At 41.9% G+C, this 21,310-nt stretch overlaps 1 protein-coding gene across 8 annotated transcripts in view; it reads right to left on the bottom strand.

The window, feature by feature from the left end:
* Nucleotides 1-3,839: 3,839 nt before the first annotated feature.
* LOC128703100 (UDP-glycosyltransferase UGT5-like) overlaps nt 3,840-21,310 on the bottom strand; it is a 104,065-nt gene continuing 86,594 nt past the window's right edge. For all 8 annotated transcript variants that reach the window (XM_070103494.1, XM_070103499.1, XM_070103495.1 and 5 more), the window contains 2 exons: nt 7,561-7,780; nt 3,840-4,568 (listed from right to left, as the gene is read on the bottom strand). In XM_070103494.1, the coding sequence (XP_069959595.1) occupies nt 4,286-4,568; nt 7,561-7,780 (503 nt within the window). In that variant the 3' untranslated portion in view covers nt 3,840-4,285. The remainder of the gene's footprint in view (nt 4,569-7,560; nt 7,781-21,310) is intronic.

Consider the following 21,310-nt stretch of genomic DNA (forward strand, 5'->3'; position numbering starts at 1 on the left):
ATCAGTCTGTGTCTGATAACTGACACAGACTTGTCAGCAAGACTAACTCTGGCTACTACATCAGTCTGTGTCTGATAACTGACACAGACTTGTCAACAAGACTAACTCTGGCTACTACATCAGTCTGTGTCTGTTAAACTGACAGACTTGTCAGCAAGACTAACTTTGGCTACTACATCAGTCTGTGTCTGTTAAACTGACAGACTTGTCAGCAAGACTAACTCTGGCTACTACATCAGTCTGTGTCTGATAAACTGAGAGACTTGTCAGCAAGACTAACTCTGGCTACTACATCAGTCTGTGTCTGATAAACTGACAGACTTGTCAGCAAGACTAACTCTGGCTACTACATCAGTCTGTGTCTGATAAACTGACAGACTTGTCAGCAAGACTAACTCTGGCTACTACATCAGTCTGTGTCTGATAACTGACAAAGACTTGTCAGCAAGACTAACTCTGGCTACTACATCAGTCTGTGTCTGTTAAACTGACAGACTTGTCAGCAAGACTAACTCTGGCTACTACATCAGTCTGTGTCTGTTAAACTGACAGACTTGTCAGCAAGACTAACTCTGGCTACTACATCAGTCTGTGTCTGATAACTGACACAGACTTGTCAGCAAGACTAACTTTGGCTACTACATCAGTCTGTGTCTGATAACTGACAGACTTGTCAGCAAGACTAACTCTGGCTACTACATCAGTCTGTGTCTGATAACTGACACAGACTTGTCAGCAAGACTAACTCTGGCTACTACATCAGTCTGTGTCTGATAACTGACACAGACTTGTCAGCAAGACTAACTCTGGCTACTACATCAGTCTGTGTCTGATAACTGACACAGACTTGTCAGCAAGACTAACTCTGGCTACTACATCAGTCTGTGTCTGATAACTGACACAGACTTGTCAGCAAGACTACCTCTGGCTACTACATCAGTCTGTGTCTGGTAACTGACACAGACTTGTCAGCAAGACTACTCTGGCTACTACATCAGTCTGTGTCTGATAACTGACACAGACTTGTCAGCAAGACTAACTCTGGCTACTACATCAGTCTGTGTCTGATAACTGACACAGACTTGTCAGCAAGACTAACTCTGGCTACTACATCAGTCTGTGTCTGATAACTGACACAGACTTGTCAGCAAGACTAACTCTGGCTACTACATCAGTCTGTGTCTGATAACTGACACAGACTTGTCAGCAAGACTAACTCTGGCTACTACATCAGTCTGTGTCTGATAACTGACACAGACTTGTCAGCAAGACTAACTCTGGCTACTACATCAGTCTGTGTCTGATAACTGACACAGACTTGTCAGCAAGACTAACTCTGGCTACTACATCAGTCTGTGTCTGATAACTGACACAGACTTGTCAGCAAGACTAACTCTGGCTACTACATCAGTCTGTGTCTGTTAAACTGACAGACTTGTCAGCAAGACTAACTCTGGCTACTACATCAGTCTGTGTCTGTTAAACTGACAGACTTGTCAGCAAGACTAACTCTGGCTACTACATCAGTCTGTGTCTGATAAACTGACAGACTTGTCAGCAAGACTAACTCTGGCTACTACATCAGTCTGTGTCTGATAAACTGACAGACTTGTCAGCAAGACTAACTCTGGCTACTACATCAGTCTGTGTCTGTTAAACTGACACAGTCTTGTCAGCAAGACTAACTCTGGCTACTACATCAGTCTGTGTCTGATAAACTGACAGACTTGTCAGCAAGACTAACTCTGGCTACTACATCAGTCTGTGTCTGTTAAACTGACACAGTCTTGTCAGCAAGACTAACTCTGGCTACTACATCAGTCTGTGTCTGTTAAACTGACAGACTTGTCAGCAAGACTAACTCTGGCTACTACATCAGTCTGTGTCTGTTAAACTGACACAGTCTTGTCAGCAAGACTAACTCTGGCTACTACATCAGTCTGTGTCTGATAAACTGACAGACTTGTCAGCAAGACTAACTCTGGCTACTACATCAGTCTGTGTCTGTTAAACTGACACAGTCTTGTCAGCAAGACTAACTCTGGCTACTACATCAGTCTGTGTCTGATAAACTGACAGACTTGTCAGCAAGACTAACTCTGGCTACTACATCAGTCTGTGTCTGATAACTGACACAGACTTGTCAGCAAGACTAACTCTGGCTACTACATCAGTCTGTGTCTGTTAAACTGACACAGTCTTGTCAGCAAGACTAACTCTGGCTACTACATCAGTCTGTGTCTGATAAACTGACAGACTTGTCAGCAAGACTAACTCTGGCTACTACATCAGTCTGTGTCTGATAAACTGACAGACTTGTCAGCAAGACTAACTCTGGCTACTACATCAGTCTGTGTCTGTTAAACTGACAGACTTGTCAGCAAGACTAACTCTGGCTACTACATCAGTCTGTGTCTGTTAAACTGACAGACTTGTCAGCAAGACTAACTCTGGCTACTACATCAGTCTGTGTCTGTTAAACTGACACAGTCTTGTCAGCAAGACTAACTCTGGCTACTACATCAGTCTGTGTCTGATAAACTGACAAACTTGTCAGCAAGACTAACTCTGGCTACTACATCAGTCTGTGTCTGATAAACTGACAGACTTGTCAGCAAGACTAACTCTGGCTACTACATCAGTCTGTGTCTGTTAAACTGACACAGACTTGTCAGCAAGACTAACTCTGGCTACTACATCAGTCTGTGTCTGATAACTGACACAGACTTGTCAGCAAGACTAACTCTGGCTACTACATCAGTCTGTGTCTGATAACTGACACAGACTTGTCAGCAAGACTAACTCTGGCTACTACATCAGTCTGTGTCTGATAACTGACACAGACTTGTCAGCAAGACTAACTCTGGCTACTACATCAGTCTGTGTCTGATAACTGACACAGACTTGTCAGCAAGACTAACTCTGGCTACTACATCAGTCTGTGTCTGATAACTGACACAGACTTGTCAGCAAGACTAACTCTGGCTACTACATCAGTCTGTGTCTGTTAAACTGACAGACTTGTCAGCAAGACTAACTCTGGCTACTACATCAGTCTGTGTCTGTTAAACTGACACAGTCTTGTCAGCAAGACTAACTCTGGCTACTACATCAGTCTGTGTCTGTTAAACTGACAGACTTGTCAGCAAGACTAACTCTGGCTACTACATCAGTCTGTGTCTGTTAAACTGACACAGTCTTGTCAGCAAGACTAACTCTGGCTACTACATCAGTCTGTGTCTGTTAAACTGACAGACTTGTCAGCAAGACTAACTCTGGCTACTACATCAGTCTGTGTCTGTTAAACTGACACAGTCTTGTCAGCAAGACTAACTCTGGCTACTACATCAGTCTGTGTCTGTTAAACTGACAGACTTGTCAGCAAGACTAACTCTGGCTACTACATCAGTCTGTGTCTGTTAAACTGACAGACTTGTCAGCAAGACTAACTCTGGCTACTACATCAGTCTGTGTCTGTTAAACTGACAGACTTGTCAGCAAGACTAACTCTGGCTACTACATCAGTCTGCGTCTGTTAAACTGACAGACTTGTCAGCAAGACTAACTCTGGCTACTACATCAGTCTGTGTCTGATAACTGACACAGACTTGTCAGCAAGACTAACTCTGGCTACTACATCAGTCTGTGTCTGATAACTGACACAGACTTGTCAGCAAGACTAACTCTGGCTACTACATCAGTCTGTGTCTGATAACTGACACAGACTTGTCAGCAAGACTAACTCTGGCTACTACATCAGTCTGCTCACATTTCACATTGCGAGTTACACCATAAACGTTCATGTTAATAAATCAGGGATATTTATTATAACAATAATACATAATTTCATCATTTACTTTTAAAAAAAGGCCACAGTACTGTGAATTTATTTACAATGATACTTTAAAAATCTTTATTTGACACATAACAGCCTGTTAATGACAAAATATATTCTGAAAAGTTGGAAAATACAAAAGCATTTCCTTATTTCTATTATCACATTATATTTCTCTTTATATTTTCAAACTCATTTTCTTACCTAATTTTTAGTTCATTTACGAGATTTTTTATTATATTTTTAACAAAAGTTTATTAAAACACTGATTAAAGGATTTTTTTGTTGTCATTTTCTTTGTAAGATCAAAGTCAAAGGAAACACGGAAGTTACTGAATTGTTGTCATTTTGATGATGACCTAAAATACAGATTCTTCCTTACTGATTTTATTTAGTTTAATTATCAATTACCTTTACGGAAGTAACTTCATAGTGTTGCCAAACATATTCTTATTCTTTTTTCTTCTTAATGTCTTTAGAACTGAATATTTTAGCATAGATAACTCTGAGGATGCGACGTGTTATGAAGTAGAGGAAGAAGACAGTCAGGTGGAGGAGGAAGATCACGTCCAGCATGAGGAACTCCACCCAGGAGAGCTGTGCCGCTGGTGACCTCAGCTGAGGCGCACCTTTGTGACGGATGACGTACTCCGTCCAGAACACTGCCAGTTCCGTGGGTGGTACAGGTTGATCCCGCATCAGCTTCGACTTCTTTACAATATTTTCTTTATACCTGATAAACAGACAAATGAAATATAAGGATAACCAGACTCCAAAATCGTGTTCGAAGAGAACCTGAAGAGTTTTAGGATGTAGAGTATTGTTTAAAGATCAATTAAAAGAAATCCAAGTCCTTGATGAAATAATCCTGGTAGATACATAAGAACATAAGAAGAGGGAACACTGCAGCATATCTACTGGCCCATGTGGGGCAGATTCATGTCAGTCCCCGGCATAGACCAATGGCCCACCCAGTCAAGTCACCTCCACTTAAGGAAGGAGCAGGGCTTCTGACCCAATAGCACTAGCTAGTCAGGTCCAACTCACACCCACCCACACCTACATCCCCTTTATTCATTCCTGACTCACGAAATCGTAATGACACGATTGCAAACAAACCATACCACTGGCGGGCTTAGAACCAGCGATCAAAGATTCTCTAAACTCCAGACCGTCCCATTAGCCACTGGGGCTAGCTGACCCAGTGGCTAACGCGACGGTCTGGAGTTTTGAGACACTCTGATCGCTGGTTCTAACCCCGACTGTTGTATGGTTTATTCATTTCCGTTTTCCATTTATATACCTCAGTCATATCCCCCCTAATTCTATGCCTTCCTAGAGTGCACCAATTCAGGGCCTCAGTCTATCCTTATAGGGAAGATTTCTGATCTTCCTCTATAAGTTTTCCAGTGCATTTATATCCATTCTATAATACGGTGACCAGAACTGTGCAGCATAATCTAAATGAGGCCTAACCAAGGATATATAGAGTTGAAGAATAACCCGAGGACTTCTATTATTTATGCTTCTTGATATGAATCCATGGATTCTGTTAGCTTTATTGCGAACGCTTATGCACTGTTGTCTTGGATTCAGGTTACTGCTAACAAGAACTCCTAAATCCTTTTCGTAATCAGTATATTAAGATCTACGTTATTTAGTATATATGTGGCATCGTTATTATCCTTTCCAACATTTAGAACTTTGCATTTGTCTATATTAAACTGCATCTGCCACTTCTCCGACCATTCAAATCATCCTGGAGTGCTCTAATGTCCTCATTAGAATGAAATGGACGGCCTAATTTGGTGTCATCAGCAAATTTGCTTATGTCGCTGTTTATTCCCTCATGTACGTATGTCGTTTATGTAAATTGTGAATAACAAGGGACCCAACAATGAACCCTGTGGAACACCGCTTGTGACGTGCCCCCATTTATGCAAACTCTCTGCTGCCTATTTGTCAATCATGCCTCTACCCAGAAAAAAATTTCTCCTCCTATTCCGTGTGCCTTAAGTTTCCTCTGAAGTGGGACTCTATCGAAAGCCTTACTGAACTCCATATACATAGTATCATATTCAATACCATGATCTACCTCCTCAAATACCTTAGTGAAAAAAGTTAGTAAATTCGTAAGACAGGAACGCCCCTTTGTAAAACCGTGTTGAGATTCATTAATCAATTTATGCCTTTTAAGATGGCTACAAATTACCTCGGCATTTATTGATTCCATAAATTTTCCCACTATAGAGGTAAGGCTTTTTGGTCTAAAATTAGAAGCTAAGGACCTGTCACCTGTCTTGTAAATAGGTATTACAGTTGCCATTTTCTACTTAATTGGCACTATGATAGTTTGTAGTGATATGTTGAAAAGATTAGCCAAAGGTTTGTTAAGTTCCTCTTTACATTCTTTTAACACCCTTGCAAACAATTCATCGGGACCTGGGGATTTGTTAGGTTTTAATTTCTCTATTTCTCTGAAGACCATGTCACTAGTTACCCTAATCGTGCATAGTTTATTATCGTCCTGTTCTACATAATTTATTATTTCTGGAATTTCGCTAGTATCTTCCTGAGTAAAAACTGAGAGGAAGTAGGTATTGAAAATTTCACACATATCCTTATCACTGTCAGTGATCTGACCAGAGTTACTCTTAAGTGGGCCTATCTTGTCCCTAATCTTACTTCTGTATACCTGAAAGAATCCTTTTAGGTTAGTCTTCGAATCCCTTGCGACCTTAAACTCATAATCACTTTTTGCTTTTCTTATTCCTTTTTTAATTTCTCTCTTTACCCGAATATATTGATTTCTTAACTGCCCATCCCCTCTTTTGATATGTCTATATATACCTCTCTTTTGACCAATGAGAGGTTTTAAACTATTGTTTTCATTTGGGAACATTTTTGTTAGATCAAATTTCCCTACTCGGAACAAAAGTTGTCTGGGCAGCTAGGACTATGCTCTGAAAACGTCATTTTGGCAACCAACACCACCAACCTGACACATAGTTAGGTCATCCCAATTTAGCCCACCCAGGTAATTTCTCAGTCCCATGAAATGGGCCAAGTGGAAGTCTAGGACAGAGACTTGATTGCAGTTATCCAGGAAATTCCATGATATATTGAAACTAAGAGATTTGTGATCACTTTCCCCAAGCTCATCATTAACCTCAAGATTACAAATTAGTGATTCTTTGTTGGCAAGAACCAAGTCGAGCACATTGTTTCCTCTAGTTGGTTCTGTCAGAAACTGGTTTAAAAAGCAACCTTAACCTTAACCATAGAGTCACTAGACTCAAGATTTCCTGTCATATTGTTCCAATCAATTTATCTAAAGTTAAAGTCTCCCATTATCACAACATTTTAATATTTAGACACCTTATGAATTTCGTCCCACAGCAGCTTACTGCGCTCCCTATCAAGGTGTGGGGGCCTATAAATCACACCAAAAATTAACTATTCACCAGTAAACACTAGGACACAGTTCTGGTGTATGTGAGAAGCAAATGAAGGCTCAGTTTTCCTGGTTATTGACACTATAAAGCAGTAATACAGCAACGGAACGTCGGCACATTTTTGTCAAATCTTAGGCCCTAATAAAAATATTTTTTGAACTAGGAGATTACTAATATTTTTCCATAGTTAATTTTCAGACTAAGATGCACAGCCAAATACCTTATAATAGTGATCTTTGTTGTCAGCATTTAAAATAACAAATAACTAACTTAGGATTGCTAATAATATTGGTTATAGCATCGACGATCATGTCCTCAGTAAGTTCCTCCCACAACAGAATTTCTCCCATCTCAGAGTTCCTAATAAACATGCTGTTCCTTGGCTGGTCAGCGAAGATGGGAACAGCGAGGAGTGGCGTGGCGTGGTAGATGGCTTCTTGCATACTGAGTAGACCACAGTGTGTGATGAACACCTTCACGTTGTCATGAGCTGTGGGACATTATTAGATTAATATAACTGACAAACTATGTCGTGTGACTCACAGCAAGATTCGAACCTGCAAACTCGGCATCAGATTTAATGAAATAACATTGTACATGACTGGTGCCCCGGGGTATGGGGAATGATCAGCTATCTTCGGTTAGGCACCACTACTTATCTGGAATCTGGTATCATCGTTAAAGTGTTGTGTACTCTGATGCCGAGTTTGCAGGTTCGAATCCTGCTGTGGAATGAGAGATAATGTTTGTAAATAATCTCGCCTGTTTGCGAATTATTAAGCATGCATATATGTATGAATGTATATATATTATATATATATATATATATATATATATATATATATATATATATATATATATATATATATATATATATATATATATATATATACATATATATGTATATATATATATATATATATATATATATATATATATATATATATATATATATATATATATATATATATATATATATATATATATATATATATGTATATATATACATAGGGAGGAACCGCTTCTATAGCTGGACTGGGGACCCTCATCCTCAGAGAAGACAATAAACGTACCTCAGGGAAAACTCAAGGTTCTCCCCGGAGCTGTTTGCATATTTTCTTCTACCACCTCCTATTATTTTATATTCTATGGGAAAATTTATTAAAAGCCAGAATACATTTACAGGAAGCACAAACATGAATACAATGGTACAGCAAGTTATAGATAATGGATTTTCTCCATCTCCTCCTAAGCCGGACGCGAGCCAAGCATGCAGCAAGCACAGGTTGGTAGACAGCAACCACCCAGGGAGGTACTACCGTCCTGTGGTAGCAGGTTGGTAGACAGCAACCACCCAGGGAGGTACTACCGTCCTGTGGTAGTAGGTTGGTAGACAGCAACCACCCAGGGAGGTACTACCGTCCTGTGGTAGTAGGTTGGTAGACAGCAACCACCCAGGGAGGTACTACCGTCCTGTGGTAGTAGGTTGGTAGACAGCAACCACCCAGGGAGGTACTACCGTCCTGTAGTAGTAGGTTGGTAGACAGCAACCACCCAGGGAGGTACTACCGTCCTGTGGTAGCAGATTGGTAGACAGCAACCACCCAGGGAGGTACTACCGTCCTGTGGTAGCAGGTTGGTAGACAGCAATCACCCAGGGTGGTACTACCGTCCTGTGGTAGTAGGTTGGTAGACAGCAACCACCCAGGGAGGTACTACCGTCCTGTGGTAGAAGGTTGGTAGACAGCAACCACCCAGGGAGGTACTACCATCCTGTGGTAGTAGGTTGGTAGACAGCAACCACCCAGGGAGGTACTACCATCCTGTGTTAGTAGGTTGGTAGACAGCAACCACCCAGGGAGGTACTACCGTCCTGTGGTAGTAGGTTGGTAGACAGCAACCACCCAGGGTGGTACTACCGTCCTGTGGTAGTAGGTTGGTAGACAACAACCACCCAGGGAGGTACTACCGTCCTGTGGTAGTAGGTTGGTAGACAGCAACCACCCAGAGTGGTACTACCGTCCTTTGGTAATAGGTTGGTAGACAGCAACCACCCAGGGTGGTACTACCGTCCTGTGGTAGTAGGTTGGTAGACAGCAACCACCCAGGGAGGTACTACCGTCCTGTGGTAGTAGGTTGGTAGACAGCAACCACCCAGGGAGGTACTACCGTCCTGTGGTAGTAGGCTGGTAGACAGCAACCACCCAGGGAGGTACTACCGTCCTATGGTAGTAGGTTGGTAGACAGCAACCACCCAGGGTGGTACTATCGTCCTGTGGTAGTAGGTTGGTAGACAGCAACCACCCAGGGAGGTACTACCATCCTGTGGTAGTAGGTTGGTAGACAGCAACCACCCAGGGAGGTACTACCGTCTTGTGGTAGTAGGTTGGTAGACAGCAACCACCCAGGGAGGTACTACCATCCTGTGGTAGTAGGTTGGTAGACAGCAACCACCCAGGGAGGTACTACCATCCTGTGTTAGTAGGTTGGTAGACAGCAACCACCCAGGGAGGTACTACCGTCCTGTGGTAGTAGGTTGGTAGACAACAACCACCCAGGGAAGTACTACCGTCCTGTGGTAGAAGGCTGGTAGACAGCAACCACCCAGGGAGGTACTACCGTCCTGTGGTAGTAGGTTGGTAGACAGCAACCACCCAGGGAGGTACTACCATCCTGTGTTAGTAGGTTGGTAGACAGCAACCACCCAGGGAGGTACTACCGTCCTGTGGTAGTAGGTTGGTAGACAACAACCACCCAGGGAAGTACTACCGTCCTGTGGTAGAAGGCTGGTAGACAGCAACCACCCAGGGAGGTACTACCGTCCTGTGGTAGTAGGTTGGTAGACAGCAACCACCCAGGGAGGTACTACCATCCTGTGGTAGTAGGTTGGTAGACAGCAACCACCCAGGGAGGTACTACCGTCCTGTGGTAGTAGGTTGGTAGACAACAACCTCCCAGGGAGGTACTACAGTCCTGTGGTAGCAGGTTGGTAGACAGCAACCACCCAGGGAGGTACTACCGTCCTGTGGTAGTAGGTTGGTAGACAACAACCACCCAGGGAGGTACTACAGTCCTGTGGTAGTAGGTTGGTAGACAGCAACCACCCAGGGAGGTACTACCGTCTTGTGGTAGTAGGTTGGTAGACAACAACCACCCAGGGAGGTACTACAGTCCTGTGGTAGTAGGTTGGTAGACAGCAACCACCCAGGGAGGTACTAGTGTCCTGTGGTAGTAGGTTGGTAGACAGCAACCACCCAGGGAGGTACTACCGTCCTGTGGTAGTAGGTTGGTAGACAACAACCACCCAGGGAAGTACTACCGTCCTGTGGTAGTAGGTTGGTAGACAGCAACCACCCAGGGAGGTACTACCGTCCTGTGGTAGAAGGCTGGTAGACAGCAACCACCCAGGGAGGTACTACCGTCCTGTGGTAGTTGGTTGGTAGACAGCAGCCACCCAGGGAGGTACTACCATCCTGTGGTAGTAGGTTGGTAGACAGCAACCACCCAGGGAGGTACTACCGTCCTGTGGTAGTAGGTTGGTAGACAACAACCACCCAGGGAAGTACTACCGTCCTGTGGTAGTAGGTTGGTAGACAGCAACCACCCAGGGAGGTACTACCGTCCTGTGGTAGAAGGCTGGTAGACAGCAACCACCCAGGGAGGTACTACCGTCCTGTGGTAGTTGGTTGGTAGACAGCAACCACCCAGGGAGGTACTACCATCCTGTGGTAGTAGGTTGGTAGACAGCAACCACCCAGGGAGGTACTACCGTCCTGTGGTAGTAGGTTGGTAGACAACAACCACCCAGGGAAGTACTACCGTCCTGTGGTAGAAGGCTGGTAGACAGCAACCACCCAGGGAGGTACTACCGTCCTGTGGTAGTAGGTTGGTAGACAGCAACCACCCAGGGAGGTACTACCATCCTGTGGTAGTAGGTTGGTAGACAGCAACCACCCAGGGAGGTACTACCGTCCTGTGGTAGTAGGTTGGTAGACAACAACCACCCAGGGAGGTACTACAGTCCTGTGGTAGCAGGTTGGTAGACAGCAACCACCCAGGGAAGTACTACCGTCCTGTGGTAGTAGGTTGGTAGACAGCAACCACCCAGGTAGGTACTACCGTCCTGTGGTAGTAGGTTGGTAGACAACAACCACCCAGGGAGGTACTACAGTCCTGTGGTAGTAGGTTGGTAGACAGCAACCACCCAGGGAGGTACTACCGTCCTGTGGTAGTAGGTTGGTAGACAACAACCACCCAGGGAGGTACTACAGTCCTGTGGTAGTAGGTTGGTAGACAGCAACCACCCAGGGAGGTACTACCGTCCTGTGGTAGTAGGTTGGTAGACAGCAACCACCCAGGGAGGTAGTACCATCCTGCGGTAGTAGGTTGGTAGACAGCAACCACCCAGAGAGGTACTACCGTCCTGTGGTAGTAGGTTGGTAGACAACAACCACCCAGGGAGGTACTACAGTCCTGTGGTAGTAGGTTGGTAGACATCAACCACCCAGGGAGGTACTACCTTCCTGTGGTAGTAGGTTGGTAGACAGCAACCACCCTGGGAGGTACTACAGTCCTGTGGTAGTAGGTTGGTAGACAGCAACCACCCAGGGAGGTACTACCGTCCTGTGGCAGTAGATTGGTAGACAACAACCACCCAGGGAGGTACTACCGTCCTGTGATAGTAGGTTGGTAGACAGCAACCACCCAGGGAGGTACTACCGTCCTGTGGTAGTAGGTTTGTAGACAGCAACCACCTAGGGAGGTACTACCGTCCTGTGGTAGTAGGTTGGTAGACAGCAACCACCTACGGAGGTACTACCATCCTGTGGTAGTAGGTTGGTAGACAGCAACCACCCAGGGAGGTACTACCGTCCTGTGGTAGTAGGTTCGTAGACAGCAACCACCCAGGGAGGTACTACCATCCTGTGGTAGTAGGTTGGTAGACAGCAACCACCTTGGGAGGTACTACCGTCGTGTGGTAGTAGGTTGGTAGACAGCAACCGCCCAGGGAGGTACTACCGTCCTGTGATAGTAGGTTGGTAGACAGCAACCACCCAGGGAGGTACTACCGTCCTGTGGTAGTAGGTTGGTAGACAGCAACCACCCAGGGAGGTACTACCATCCTGTGGTAGTAGGTTGGTAGACAACAACCACCTAGGGAGGTACTACCGTCCTGTGGTAGTAGGTTGGTAGACAGCAACCGCCCAGGGAGGTACTACCGTCCTGTGGTAGTAGGTTGGTAGACAGCAACCACCTAGGGAGGTACTACCATCCTGTGGTAGTAGGTTGGTAGACAACAACCACCTAGGGAGGTACTACCGTCCTGTGGTAGTAGGTTGGTAGACAACAACCACCTAGGGAGGTACTACCGTCCTGTGGTAGTAGGTTGGTAGACAGCAACCGCCCAGGGAGGTACTACCGTCCTGCCAAGTGAGTGTAAAACAAAATCCTGTAATTATTTTACACGATGGAAGGATTGCTGGTGTCTTTTTTCCGTCTCATAAACACGCTGGATAACAGGTATATCTTGCTACTTCTACTTACACTTACGTCACACTACACAATCATGCATATATATCCATACACACATCTAGTTTTTTCTTCTTTTTTCTAAATAGCTTTTGTTTTTTATTTTCTCAATTCTCCAAAAGGAAGAAGAAAAGAATTTTTCCTCTGTAAGCCATGTATGTGTGTTATATGAGGTGAATAAAATGCCGGAAGCAATGGGCTAGTAACCTCTTCTCCTGTAATAAATACTAAAAAAGAGTAGAAGAAAAACTTGATGAAACTGGGATGCTTGAATATGCGTGGATGTAGTGTGGATGATAAGAAAGAGATGATTGTTAATTTTATGAGTGAAAAGAAGTTGGATGTCGTAGCTCTAAATGAAACAAAATTGAAGGAGGTTGGTGAGTTTCAGTGGTATGAATTAAATGGGATTAAGTCAGGAGTATCTAAGAGAGTTAGAGTTAAGGAAAGAGTAGCAATAATGCTGAAGGAAGAGATATGGAAAGAGAAAAGGGAATACAAATGCATGAATTCAAGGATTATGTGAATTAAAATAAGAGTTGGATTAGAAAAGCGAGTCATAATAAGTGTGTGTGCACCTGGAGAAGAGTATAGAGGAGTGAGAGAGATTTTGGGAGATGTTAAGCGAGAGTGTAGAAACTTTTCAACCGAGTGAGGGAGTATTTGTGATAGGGGACCTAAATGCTGAAGCAGGAAAAACATTTAGAGAGGGAGTGGTAGGTAAGTTGGAGATGCCAGGTGTAAATGATAATGGGAGCCCTTTGATTGAACTTTGTATAGAAAGGGATTTTATTATAGGTAATTCATATTTTCAGAAAAAGAGGATAAATAAGTATACAAGATATGATTCGGGGCGTAATGACAGTAATTTGTTGGTAGATAAAAGACTATTGAGTAAACTTCAGGATATACAAGTTTATAGAGGGGCCACAGATATATCAGATCAGCATGTAAGAGAGAGGTGAAGGTATAGGCAAGGGTCTAAAATATATGGGGTGAGTTTAATAATGTAGTGTTAGAGTGTTCAGCAGAAGTTTGTAGTTACAGGAAAGTGGGTGTGGGAGGGAAGAGGAGCGATTGGTGGAATGATGATGTAAAGAGAGTAGTAAGAGAGAAAAACTTAGCATTTTAGAGGTTTTTACAAAGTATAAGTGATGCAAGGAGGGAGGAGTATAAGGAGAGAAAAAGAGAGGTTAAGAAAGTGGGGAAGAAATGAAAAAAAGAGAGCAAATGAGAGAGAGAGAGATGTTATCAACAAATTTTGTCGAAAATAAGAAAAAGTTTTGGACTGACATAAATAAGTTGAGTTAGCTTAGGGAACTAATGGATTTGATAGTTAAAAATAGAAGAGAAGAGTTATTAAATGGAGAGTTAGAGGTATCAGGAAGATGGAGGGAATATTTTGAGGAATTGTTAAATGTTGATGAAGATAGGGAATCAGTAATTTTGTGTAATAGGTCAAGAAGGAATAATATCTTGTAGGAGTGAGGAAGAGTCAGTTGTGAGTGTTGGGGAAGTTCGTGAGGCAGTTGGTAGAATGAAAGGAGGTAAGGCAGCTAGGATTGATGGGATAAATATTGAAATGTTAAAAGCAGGTGGGGATATAGTTTTGGAGTGTTTTGTGCTTTTATTTAATAAATGTATGGATGAGAGTAAGGTGTCTAGAGATTGGCAGAGAGCATGCATAGTTGATTTGTATAAAGACAAAGGAAACAAAAGAGAGTGCAAAAATTATAGAGGAATAAGTCTGTTGAGTATACTTTCAATAGTGTATGATAGAGTTATTATTGAAAGAATTAAAAGTAAGTCTGAGAGTAGGATAGCAGATGAACAAGGAGGCTTTTGGAATAGTAGGAGGTGTGTAGACTAAGTGTTCACAGAGATACATACAGGTGAACAGTATTTAGATAAGGATAAAGAGGTTTTTGTGTCGCTTACGGTTTTGGAAAATCGTATGACAGGGTGGATAGGGGAGCAATGTGGCAGATGTTGCTAATGTATGAAATAGGAGGTAGGTTACTGAAAGTAAAGAAGTGTTTTTACGAGGACAAGGAGGCTCAGGTTAGAGTATGTAGGAGAGAGGAAGGTTATTTCCCAGTAAAAGTAGGCCTTAGGCAAGGATGTGTGCTTTCACCATGGTTGTTCAATATATTTATAGATGGGTTGTATGAGAAGTGAATAATCGGGAGTTGACAAGAGATAAAGAATCCAACATAAAGTGGGAGTTGTCACAGTTGCTCTTTGCTGATGACACAGTGCTTTTGGGAGATTCTGAAGAGAAGTTGCAGAGGTTGGTGGATGAGTTTGGTAGGGTATGTGAAAGAAGAATATTGAATATAGGAAAGAGTAAAGTGATGAGGATAACAAAAAAAAAGGTGATGGAAGATTGGATAACAGTTTGTAGGAAGAGAATATGGAGGAGGTGAATGTATTCAGATATTTATTAGATGATGTGTCAGCAGATGGGTCTATAAAAGATGACGTTAATCATAGAAGTGATTAGGGGAAAAAGGTGAGCGATGCACTGAGGAGTCTGTAGAGACAATGAACTTTGTCCATGGAAAGAAATAGGGGAATGTATTAAAATATTATTATACCAAGTATTAAGGTATTATTATATGGGTGTGAAACATTGGTAGTGAATTTTTCAACAAGGAGAAACCTGGAGGCAGTGGAGATGTCATGTCCGTGAGTGAATATGATGCAGAGAATTTGTAGTTTGGATATTAGGAGGAGATGTAGGATTACCAAAACTACTATCCAGAGGGCTGAGGAGGGGTTGTTGAGGTGGTTCAGACATGTAGAGAGGAGGAATCAAATTAGAATGACTTCGAGAGTGTGTAAATCTGTAGTGGAGGGAAGGCGGGGTAGGGGTCGGCCTAGGAAATGTTGGGGGGAGGGGCTAAAGGAATTTTTGTGTGCGAGGGATTTGGACTTCCAGCAAGCTTGCGTGAGCGTGTTAGATAGGAGTGAATGGAGAAAAATGGTCTATGGACTTGACTTGCTGTTGGCGTACGAGCAAAGTTACATTTATTCAGGGAGTCAAGGAAACTGGCAGGCCGGATTTTAGTCTTGGAGACAGGAAGTACAAAGTCTGTACTCTGAAGGAGGGGTCTTAATGTTGCAGATTAACAACTGTAGGGTATGCGCGCCTCAGGCAAGACAGTGATGGAGTGAATGATGGTGAAAGTTTTTTCTTGTTCGGGCCACCCTGCCTTGTTGGAAGAAGGCCGATGTGTTAATAAAAAGAATACAATATATATGTTGTGCCGAATATGTAAAACTGGTCAATTAGCTAGAACTCATTTAAAATTAAGTCCTTTCTAAAATTTCCTCTTATACGTTTAAAGATATATTTTTTTCATTAATGTTGATGCAAAAATTTATAATTTTCCACCAAAAGGAACTTAGAAAACTTACCTAACCTTATTATAACAAGCACAATTTATTTTAGCCTAACCCAACTAAATATATTTTAGATTTGTTTACAATAATTTAATACCAAACAAACACAGTGAAACATATTTTTTTTCCTTAGGTTCAGAATGATTTTGGCGAAATTATTGCATACACAAATTTTCGCTTGTCCTATATGGCATGATGAGCGTTGCTATTTAAGCCAAGATCGCAAATTCTGCCTGTTCGGCACGACATAAGTATATATATATATATATATATATATATATATATATATATATATATATATATATATATATATATATATATATATATATATATATATATATATATATATATATATATATATATATATATATATATATATATATATATATATATATATATGAAGGTAGTAGGTTGGTAGACAGCAACCACCCAGGGAAGTACTACCGTCCTGTCAGATGACTGTGAAACAGAAACCTGTAACTGTTTTACATAATGGTAGGATTGCTGGTTTCTTTTTCTGTCTCAAAAACACGCTAGATAACAGGGATATCTTGCTACTCCTACTTACACTTTGGTCACACTTCACAGACACGCACATGCATATATATATATATACATACATCTAGGTTTTTCTCCTTTTTCTAAATAGCTCTTGTTCTTCTTTATTTCTTCTATTGTCCATGGGTAAGTGGAAAAGAATCTTTCCTCCGTAAGCAATGGGTGTCGTATGAGGTGACTAAAATGCCGGGAGCAATGGGCTAGTAACCCCTTCTCCTGTAGACATTTAATAAAAGAAGAAAAACTTTATAAAACTGGGATGCTTAAATGTGCGTGGATGTAGTGCAGATGACAAGAAACAGATGATTGCTGATGTTATGAATGAAAAGAAGTTGGATGTCCTGGCTCTAAGCAAAACAAAGCTGAAGGGGGTAGGGGAGTTTCGGAGGGGGGAAATAAATGGGATTAAATCTGGAGTATCTGAGAGAGTTAGAGCTAAGGAAGGGGTAGCAGCAATGTTGAAGGATCAGTTATGGAAGGAGAAAAGAGAATATGAATGTGTACATTCAAGACTTATGTGGATTAAAGTAAAGGTTGGATGGGAAAAGTGGGTCATAATAAACGTGTATGTACCGGGAGAAGAGAGGAATGTAGCTGAGAGAGATTTTGGGAGATGTTAAGTGAATGTATAGGAACCTTTGAACCAAGTGAAAGAGTAATTGTGGTAGGGGACCTGAATGCTAAAGTAGGAGAAACTTTTAGAGAGGGTGTGGTAGGTAAGTTTGGGGTGCCAGGTGTAAATGATAATGGGAGCCCTTTGATTGAACTTTGTATAGAAAGGGGTTTAGTTATAGGTAATACATATTTTAAGAAAAAGAGGATAAGTAAGTATACAAGATATGATGTAGGGCGAAATGACACTAGTTTGTTGGATTATGTATTGGTAGATAAAAGACTGTTGAGTAGACTTCAGGATGTACATGTTTATAGAGAGGGCCACATATACATCAGATCACTTTTTAGTTGTAGGTACTCTGAGAGTAAAAGGTAGATGGGATACAAGGAGAACAGAAACATCAGGGAAGAGAGAGGTGAAGGTTTATAAACTAAAAGAGGAGGCAGTTAGGGTAAGATATAAACAGCTATTAGAGGATAGATGGGCTAATGAGAGCATAGGAAATGGGGTCGAAGAAGTATGGGGTAGGTTTAAAAATGTAGTGTTAGAGTGTTCAGCAGAAGTTTGTGGTTACAGGAAAGTGGGTGCGGGAGGGAAGAGGAGCGATTGGTGGAATGATGATATAAAGAGAGTAGTAAGGGAGAAAAAGTTAGCATAAGAGAATTTTTTACAAAGTAGAAGTAATGCAAGGATGGAAGAGTATATGGAGAAAAAGAGAGAGGTTAAGAGAGTGGTGAAGCATTGTAAAAAGAGAGCAAATGAGAGAGTGGGTGAGATGTTATCAACAAATTTTGATGAAAATAAGAAAAAGTTTTGGAGTGAGATTAACAAGTTAAGGAAGCCTAGAGAACAAATGGATTTGTCAGTTAAAATAGGAGAGGAGAGCTATTAAATGGAGAGTTAGAGGTATTGGGAAGATGGAGGGAATATTTTGAGGAATTGTTAAATATTGATGAAGATAGGGAAGCTGTGATTTCATGTATAGGGCAAGGAGGAATAACATCTTGTAGGAGTGAGGAAGAGCCAGTTGTGAGTGTGGGGGAAGTTCGTGAGGCAGTAGGTAAATGAAAGGGGGTAAGGCAGCCGGGATTGATGGGATAAAGATAGAAATGTTAAAAGCAGGTGGGGATATAGTTTTGGAGTGGTTGGTGCTATTATTTAATAAATGTATGGAAGAGGGTAAGGTACCTAGGGATTGGCAGAGAGCATGCATAGTTCCTTTGTATAAAGGCAAAGGGGACAAAAGAGAGTGCAAAAATTAAAGGGGGATAAGTCTGTTGAGTATACCTGGTAAAGTGTATGGTAGAGTTATTATTGAAAGAATTAAGAGTAAGACGGAGAATAGGATAGCAGATGAACAAGGAGGCTTTAGGAAAGGTAGTGGGTATGTGGACCAGGTGTTTACAGTGAAACATATTAGTGAACAGTATTTAGATAGTGCTAAAGAGGTTTTTGTGGCATTTATGGATTTGGAAAAGGCGTATGACAGGGTGGATAGGGGGGCAATGTGGCAGATGTTGCAGGTGTATGGTATAGGAGGTAGGTTACTGAAAGCAGTGAAGAGTTTCCACGTGGATAGTGAGGCTCAAGTTAGAGTATGGAGGAAAGAGGGAGATTATTTCCCAGTAAAAGTAGGCCTTAGATAAGGATGTGTGATGTCATCGTGGTTGTTTAATATATTAATAGATGGGGTAGTAAGAGAAGTAAATGCGAGGGTCTTGGCAAGAGGCGTGGAGTTAAAAGATAAAGAGCATAAGAACTTAAGAAAGAAGGAACACTGCAACAGGCCTACTGACCCATGCAGAGCAGGTCCATGTCCCTCCCGGATTATCCCAATGTCCCACCCAGTCTAGTCACCTCCACTCAAGGATGGAGCACTGTACCAGACCCAGCAACACAAGCTAGTCAAGTCAATCTCACACCCACCCACACCCACTCATGTATTAATCTAACCTATTTTTAAAACTACACAACGTTTTAGCCTTAATAACTGTACTCGGGAGTTTGTTCCACTCATCCACAACTCTATTACCAAACCAGTACTTTCCTATATCCTTCCTGAATCTGAATTTTTCCAACTTGAAACCACTGCTGCGAGTCCTGTCTTGGCTGGAAATTTTCAACACACTATTTACATCCCCTTTGTTTATTCCTGTTTTCCATTTATACACCTCGATCATATCACCCCTACTTCTACGCCTTTCGAGAGAGTGCAGATTCAGGGCCCTCAGTCTATCCTCATAGGGAAGATTTCTGTTACATGGGATCATCTTTGTCATCCTCCTTTGTACGTTTTCCAGAGCATTTATATCCATTCTGTAATACGGTGACCAGAACTGAGCAGCATAGTCTAAGTGAGGCCTAACCAAGGATATATAGAGTTGAAGAACAACCTGAGGACTTCTATTATTTATACTTCTAGATATGAAGTCAAGAATTCTGTTAGCTTTATTGCGAACACTAATGCACTGTTGTCTTGGTTTTAGGTTACTGCTAACCAGAACTCCTAAATCCTTTTCGCAATCGGTAGTATTAAGATCTACATTATTTAGTTTATATGTGGCACGGTTATTTAACTGTCCAACATTTAGAACTTTGCATTTGTCAATATTAAACTACATCTGCCACTTCTTCGACCATTGTGTCAGTCTATTCAAATCATCCTGGAGTGCTCTAATGTCCTCAGTAGAATGAATTGGACGGCCTATTTTGGTGTCATCAGCAAATTTGTTTATGTCGCTGTTTATTCCCTCATCTATGTCGTTTATGTAAATTGTGAACAACAGCGGGCCCAACACTGGCCCCTGAGGAACACCGCTTGTGACGTGCCCCCATTCTGATTTCTCCCCATTTATGCAAACTCTCTGCTATCTGTCAGCCATGCCTCTACCCAGGAAAAAATTTCTCCTCCTATTCCGTGTGCCCTAAGTTTCCTCAATAGCCTCTGGTGTGGAACTCTATCGAAAGCCTTACCGAAGTCCATATACACAATATCATATTCACTACCATGATCTACCTCCTCAAACACCTTAGTGAAAAAAGTAAGTAAATTCGTAAGACAGGAACGCCCCTTTGTAAAACCGTGTTGAGAATCATTAATCAATCTGTGCCTGTCAAGATGGCTACGAATTGTTTCGGCAATTATTGATTCCATAAATTTTCCCACTATGGAGGTAAGGCTTATTGGTCTATAGTTCGAAGCCAAGGACCTGTCATCTGCCTTGTAAATAGGTATTACATTTGCCATTTTCCACTTATCAGGCACTATGCCAGTTTGTAGTGATATGTTAAAAAAGATTAGCCAAAGGTATGCTAAGTTCCTCTTTACATTCTTTTAACACCCTTGCAAACAGTTCATCAGGACCTGGGGATTTGTTAGGTTTTAGTTTCTCTATTTGTCTGAGGACCATGTCACTAGTTACCGCAATCGTACACAGTTTATTATCATCCTGTTGTACGTAATCTATTATTTCAGGAATCTCGCTAGTATTTTCCTGGGTGAAAACTGAGAGGAAGTAGGTATTTAGAATTTCACACATATCCTCATCACTGTCAGTGATCTGACCAGAGTTACTCTTAAGTGGGCCAATCTTGTCCCTAATCTTGCTTCTGTATACCTGAAAGAACCCTTTTGGGTTAGTCTTTGAGTCCCTTGCGACCTTAGCCTCATAATCTCTTTTTGCTTTTCTTATTCCTTTCCTTATTTCTCTCTTTAATTGAATATATTGATTTCTTAACTGCCCATCCCCTCTTTTGATACGCCTATATATGCCTCTCTTTTGACCAATGAGATGTTTTAATCTATTGTTCATTAATTTGGGATCATTTTTGTTAGATCTAATTTCCCTACTCGGAACAAAAGTTGTCTGGGCAGCTAGAACTATGCCCTGAAAAACGTCATATTGGCAACCA

This window comes from Cherax quadricarinatus, chromosome 85, assembly GCF_038502225.1.
Source record: "Cherax quadricarinatus isolate ZL_2023a chromosome 85, ASM3850222v1, whole genome shotgun sequence".
Taxonomy (NCBI): Eukaryota; Metazoa; Arthropoda; class Malacostraca; order Decapoda; family Parastacidae; genus Cherax; species Cherax quadricarinatus.